General features: G+C 33.3%; 1 protein-coding gene across 1 annotated transcript; it reads left to right on the top strand.

The window, feature by feature from the left end:
* Window positions 1-93: 93 nt before the first annotated feature.
* Window positions 94-4203, top strand: LOC129216431 (gamma-tubulin complex component 3-like). The gene has a single exon (XM_054850646.1). The coding sequence runs from the start codon at window positions 94-96 to the stop codon at window positions 2776-2778; it is 2685 nt and encodes an 894-aa protein (XP_054706621.1). The 3' UTR covers window positions 2779-4203.
* The last annotated feature ends 3419 nt before the right edge of the window (window positions 4204-7622 follow it).

Consider the following 7622-nt stretch of genomic DNA (forward strand, 5'->3'; position numbering starts at 1 on the left):
TCGACTCGTTAAAAATTGCTGTGAGTTTTCGCGCGTCAATTTTTGCTATGTGCTCTTCAAATAATATTGTGTGATTTCTTCATTTTAATCAGCATGACTTCACATTCTAGCTCTAACCACTCATCTGCATCTCTTGTATGCAAGTTGGTGTGCCATTTAATGAAAAAACCTTCCGAATCTGTCAAATCTGAATATCGAGATGCTCTATATACCCTTAATTGTTCGGCTACTAAATGTGAAAAAGATGAGCTTTCAACATGTGAAAAAATAAAAGCAAAATTAATTTCTCAGAAAAAAACAAAAGATGCTATGACTTTTGTAGAACTTCATCGTAAATTGCAAACCAGTGCAATTTTAAAAAATCGGACTAGCGTTTTGTACTTTTTGCACTCTTTACAGGATTTTAAAAATGAAGAAGTTAATTATTGTCAAGTTCCTAGAGGATTAGAATCCAATGTATCTTTGGACTCTGGAATTACTTTAAATGCCCACGATGTTATAAATAAGCAGATAAATAAATCTCATAATAATGTAATGTTGGGCGATTTATTCATAAAGGCCCAAAGCAGAGACTTGTCCAGTGATGTTCAATTTCCGAGTGGTTATAAGCAATGTAAAAACCGTGAAAATTTTGATTACATTCAAAATAAAGTATCCGGTGTTGAGTTTGCAGCGGAAAAATATGTTAATGGCCAATCTGGTGTAAAGCGAGAAAAGTTACAAGAAAAAGCTCTCATTGTTCGATCTAATGAATCCAATTTAGGATCAATTTCACTTACTGTGCCAAACCTGCAGCGTCTTTTGCATGACATATTGTATGCTGTACAAGGCCTGAGAGGTGATCTCATATCATGGGATCCCGAAAAGAATAACTTTAATGTAGTTTTCAGAGAAGACTTACCAAATCCAGTTAAAAGGTTGACCTTACGTTTCATGGAACTTGGTTGGATGTATTGTTGTATTAATCAATACTGCAAAGTTCAGAGTTGTGAGAAATCATCTGGACTTATTGCGCAAAGTTTTGTGTCTGCTTTAAAATCGAAATTAGTTGACTATTATAAACTGATAGCTGAACTGGAAGCTTTTTTATCGCAAGAGCAAGTTTTGGATAATTTATATAACGTTTCAAATTCCCTTACTTTGCATAGATTGTCTGTGTGGTTTTTTGAACCTCATATTCAATTAAAGGTTCTTGCCTCGGTGGTAGATGCATGTAAAGGAAAAAAAGGAGGAGCTCTAGCTTCAGTGTTATTTTTGCATGTGCAGCATGGAAATGAAAATACCAAAATGCTTATTCAAGATTTATTAAAGGTTGTAACTAGACCCCTTGTTAAGATGCTCAGTAACTGGATTTATTGTGGAGAATTGGAAGATGTTTTTGGTGAATTTTTTGTCGCTACCAATATAGCAGTTCCGGATTGTAGTTTATGGCAAGAAAGATATAGCCTAAACAAAGCAATGATTCCATCTTTTATTACAATGGATCAAGCTAGAAAGATACTATCCACTGGAAAAGCTATTAACTTTCTTCGTCGCGTGTGTCAAGACAATTCCTTTGCTCGTGACGAAAAAAGACGTACAAAATCGATTGAACTGATGAATTCTGAATCGTTATTTTCACAAGAAAAAGATTCTAACTTTGAAAGTATTTTGGAAAAAAATTACACAAAAACAAGTAAAATAGTTTTACAAGTATTGCATGAAAAATATAACCTTATGGATCATCTGCTTGCAATGAGGAATTATTTTCTTCTTGGTCAAGGAGATTTTATTCGACATTTAATGGATCTATTGGATGTAGATTTAGCTAAACCAGGGAATAGCTTATATATTCACAATCTGACAGGAATCTTAGAAAGTGCCATAAGAGCCACTAATGCACAATTTCATAATTCTGAAGTTCTTCAAAGGTTGGATGTGAGACTTTTAGAAGTATCGGTTGGAGATACAGGATGGGATGTATTTAGTCTGGATTATCACGTCGATGGTCCAATCAGCACTGTTTTCACTCCTCATTGCATGAACTCATATGCAAGACTTTTTACAACCCTTTGGAGAGCAAAGCGAATGGAATATATTCTGAGTAAAATATCCCAGTCACGTACTACTTACTTGAAACTTCAAGCGAAGATTCCCGCTGTGACTTCAGTTCTTCATCAGTGTCACATAATTTTGGCTCAAATGGTTCATTTTGTTCAGCAGATGCAATATTATATGGCCTTTGAAGTAATGGAGTGTTGTTGGGCAGATTTACTTTTGAAAATTTCATCTGCTAAAGATCTTGATCAGGTGATTAGTGCTCATGAAAATTTTCTTGATACCTTATTAACCAGAGCATTACTTGATGAAGAATCATTAATATTAAGGACACATCTGAAAGCTATTTATGATTTAATAATAGAATTTGATAAGCATCAATCACAGTTTTGGAGTGAAGTAAAAATTGCTGCTGCAAAAAAGGATGAAAAAGAAGAAAATATTCGAATAAACACAGAGAAAAATAATTGGGGTTCTACTGATGAGCAAAAAGCAGAATTTGATGTTCTTGTAGAACATTTGAAATGCAAAAGTATTCCAACTGTTAGAGCAGAGCTCAGAATTCTTTCTAACACTTATGAGGATACTGTTCAGAAATTTTTGATTATGTTAAATGATCAAGATGACCCTAATCTGTGTTTCTTGAGCTTTCGTCTTGATTTCAATGAACATTTCAAAAACAAAAATTCACGTCTTCAAACATCTCTAACTTATCAACACCGTAGGAAGTCTATAAAATAATGATTAAAGTTCGAGTGTAGTGTATGTATGTAGGCAATGATTGTAATGTGTCTCATTCAGCCAGCATATTTTTATTTAATGCATTTGTTTGTAAATTCTGTGAATTTTGCTTGAAGTTCAATTTTTCTAAAGATGTTTCTTTGAAACAACCATGTACAGTGAAACCTCTCAGGAGCGACCACTCTCCGTTCCTGAAAAAAGTGGTCGTTAATGGAGGTTGGTCGCTCTTAGAGGTCATTAGGTCATTTTTTAACATGCAAAGGTAATATAGCACCTATGGAAATTATTCATATTCTTCCTGCAGGGTAATCAAAAGCAATAGAATAAGAACGTTTAAACAAAGAAACTTCTTTTTTTTAGAAATTTTTAATGTAAAATATACTTTTTATATGATTTTTACATTTAAACACTATTTTTAGTAGCGTTAAAATATGTAAAGAGATTTGGCTGCTTCAGGCTTTTAGTTTTCTCTGAAACAACTTTAGATTCTAACTTAAGCTTTTAGCTGTAAAAATAAATTATTAATGTCCTCATCATTAATGCAATCTGAGTGCAACATAAGATTATCTGTCTCTGTTAGAGTTTGTTGAGCCTTGGTCGTACAGCATCCGTCAACCCCGCGTTTTCATCACCTTCATTAAATGTATAACATCAATACGTTTCTCTAGCGTGAGATAAACTCGCTTTTTCGACATTTTTACTGCGGTGTTGATCAAATGCAGATCCAATGCAACACTGAAACCAATCCTTTAGCCATTCGAATAAGCTGTAGATTTTGTTCACTCTAATGACCTAGGATTGGACCGTTCCAATACCCCTCTCCTGTAGTAACCAAGAAATTCCAAGAAGCAATCCTTTAGAGAATTTCTTTTCTTATTAACCTTCCTCAATGATAGGGGACGCACGCCTGACTTGTCTGGTTATATACCTGTGCAACCTTTTAACTTCCCAAGGGTTCGAAAAACTACGCCCTCCTTTTTATGACATTTTTGAGGTTTAGAACAGGAGAAGGAACGTGTTGGAAACCACAGGGAGAATAGATTTTAATCCCTTATTCTGGTTTCCTTCCACTTTTGTTTACAGGAGAAGACTGATATGTGTGTAAACTAAATGTTCTATTGCTTTTCATTTGTTGTCTGTCTCTTTTTTGGTTTCTAACAAAAAATTCCTAGCATTTGTTACAGCTGAAGTTTTTCATATGCCGGTCGTTGTGAGAGGTTTCGATGGTCTTTCCCAGAGGTATTTTAACATTAGGTTTATACGGGGGAAAATCGGTGCCATGGAAAATTGGTCGTTAATAGAGGTGGTCGTTCATAGAGGTTTCACTGTATATGTTTTTATGAGTGATGCTGGGTTTTGTCCTATTTACCTTATTGTTTTTAACTAAAATATAATTGAATGTTTAAGTCATGTTTTTAAATAAAAGTATCAATAAAAATCAGTTTGTCATTAATTTTTATATTATGTTTCTAAAATAGTTGTTTTTTTTTAATAAAAATTCAGTACTTGACATGTATTTTTCTTATGGTTGGTCTAATGCTTATTTCAATGGACAAAAACCTCTCTACCTTAACACACAATTGTAGGAACTAGAGACGTACCGAGTACTCGGTAACTACTTGGTACTCGGCCAAATTCTGATCAGATACTCGGCCAATACCGAGTAGTTGCAAAAAATTGAATATTGTCCAAGACATATACTAAAATTTATAAAAAAAAGAGCAAGCGTTATATTCTGCAATCATTTACAATTAAAATTCATAAGTCAAATTTAAATTTTGAGAATAATGAAGTTTGTAATGCTTCAATGGAATAAATCTTTATTTTAATGTCCCCAAAGTTAATAAAACTTATTTATTAAAAATTACGCAAAAAAGGTAAGTATAGAAAATATGGAATTTTTATATTAAAAATGGATTTTTGCTACAAACAAAAATTAGTTATAAAAAATGTAAAAATACCTTTGCTTAAAAAATGAAAGGAAATAAAACAACGTTAAAAGTACAATGCAGAAACTCTGCAGACACGTGTTTTGGCATTACAAGGAATTCCTATTTCAATGCACAAAATGGAAGCTCGTAGATTTAAAGGCATCCAACAAAAGTCAGATTTTTTTGTTGAATGTCTTTACATTCTTTAGCTCACATGTTATGCACTGAAAAAGACGTTCCTTGTAAGGGGGGAGGGGGCAGAAACACGTGTCTGCAGTGTTCCTGCACATTTGTTTTCTCTGCTTTTAAAAATTATTTATGTTTGGCGGACTAGAACTATAATTGATTGGTATACAGTGAAACCCCTCCTAACGGACACCCCTCTTATTCGGACAATTTTTAATTCCCCAGTTCCAATGCAAATAACATTATTAAATCCCTGTCCTGCGGACACCTCTATATTGCAGACAAAAATAATTGTCCCGTCAGTGTCCGCATTAGAGGGTGTTTACTGTAATTTGTTTTAATTTCAACTTGATTAATCATACCTTTTATTTATTTATTTTTAATTAAAAAAAATTTTTTTTTTTTAAATTTTTGACACAAACAAAATTGTATATATAATGCGCAATTAAATTTCAGCAGGAATTTAGTTTTAAAAACTATTATATGGACAAGGAGATCTATACTACTACTCCAATAAGTTCAAAATTCATCACATGTGTGTCGGTGGTTCTTCTTAAAACATAATTGGTACTTGATAACTCGGCCAAAGTGCTACTCGGTACGTCTCTAGTAGGAACCCCTATAAGTAGTCATCTAATTGTTATTGTAGTCCAATTTTTGCTACTATCAATATTTTTTCACATTAACCTTTTCTTGGGATTTTAGGTTGCAGTTTCTTGGTCAGTCGATCTTATCTGGAAAGCTCTTTTAGATCATTTTATCTTTTATCCAAAAGAGTTAGCCAACACACACTATGCTGTTATTACATTTCTAAAAGGTTAGGATAAATATAACCAAGAGAGTCCTCTAGAGAAAGAAGGTACCATGACATGTTTTTCAAATAAATGTAAGCCCAACTTTAAATCCTGCTTGCCCCTTTGTACAAGCCACCTATGGTTCACTGTACTCTTCTAGTATAAAAGAATTCTCTAGAAACTCTAATTTATGCACTAGACGAATTCAAAAGGAAATATATTAATGTGTACCATCATTTTCCCCTGTGATTTGATTCCCCTTGGAAGATGGGTTCACGTCCAATATGAGACTATGATCGACTTTTTTAGGACCACACTGGTGGATTGGATGAATGGATATGATCCTGTGCTCTATACGCTGCATGAAAGGTGCACAGGAGTGACCGAAAAACAAAAAAAAAAAAATCCTATTAGTGCCCAAATATGACAATTGATCTTTCTCCTTGCCGTTGAAGGAAAGATGAAACTTTGGATGATGTTTTTCAGTTTATCCAATGTCATAGCTGTCAACATTGAAGTTTGAAAATTTATCAGACCTTTGAGTAGTAAGTTTGCTTTCTCTTGTAAGTGACAATTAACATTCTTTGTTGCAGATCACATTTATCTGGAGCAAACCAAATCAGGAACGTTTTGCCACTTTTTTTTTTGGAAATATAATTTTTAAAAAGAAAGGAAATGAAACAAACATGATTAAAATATGATCAGATGTTTTCAATTTTCATACACGTGAATGAAAAGTTTTCGTTTTAGCAGTAGCGATTGTATTATTATTGGGATTATTATTTCTCGAAATTCCTATCATTGAAAATAGTTCTTTAGGGAATTTTGTTGTCTTGATGTAATACCACGTTATTTACTGCATTAGGGAATCCGGGAGAAAGCATCAAAATTCGGGAGGCTCCTGAAGAAATCAGGTGAGTTGGCAGCAATGAAATGTGGTTTAAAATTAGTTCCAATCTCATCTTCTATGTGGTCGCTTAAAACTTTAAACTCTAATATCTCTTTAGGTTTGGGTCACACAAATGTATAACTTTTTGTGTTGGAATTATTTTTTAATGGGATTATTTCCCTGAACATAAGTTAGGGGACCTAGGGCCCATATAAATAGTTATATTTTGTATTTTGTGACTCATTTTTGCTTCAAACTTTCAATTTCTTAACTCTGTATCTGATTTTGAACATTTTTGCAATTGGAAATATGCATCTAGGAATAACGGTTGCGAAAATAGAGGTCTTGCAGATAATTTTTGGCATGTTTTCAGAATTGAACTTATTGGGGCACACATGTTCTAATATGATCAAATCGTCGCTAGTGGTTAAAACTGCTAAGAAACATTATTGAAACTTACATTTTAATATGGAATTTTTTGCTCTTATTTTCTTATGAGTCATGTACAGCGTTGTAATCCTGGGTATTTATTTTCCAAACAACTCTACTCGCACAAAATGTCCATTTTTGTGTATAATAATTTGCAATATATATTTGGTGTATTGATTGTAAATAAAAGTTAAACATTTGAACCCTATGTACACATTTTAATTTTATAAACCTAAAATAATATATTAGGCAGGGTTGGCGAGTTTCTGCCAAATTGGTAAAAACCACTGGTAGAAACTGGTTAAAACCAGAACGGCAAAACCCCCCTTTCTGCCACACTTGTGGCAGAAACTCACAAATAATATTGTTACAAATTCTGTAAATAGTAATTATTTTCACGATTAATTTGTTGTAATCTGGCTAAATTTGGCGTTTATTGCATTTTTTTTCATCTAAAATTATCTTGGTAACGTAACCTGTAAATAGTTTTTGGTAATGTACATACAACCCCCTAACATTTGACTGAAGTATACATTGTGGCGTAGCTAGGGAGGGGGCGATCCGTCCCGGGCGGCAATTTCACACTTATGATGCGAAAAAATTTAACACGTTTTC

This window comes from Uloborus diversus, chromosome 2 (assembly GCF_026930045.1).
Source record: "Uloborus diversus isolate 005 chromosome 2, Udiv.v.3.1, whole genome shotgun sequence".
Taxonomy (NCBI): domain Eukaryota; kingdom Metazoa; phylum Arthropoda; class Arachnida; order Araneae; family Uloboridae; genus Uloborus; species Uloborus diversus.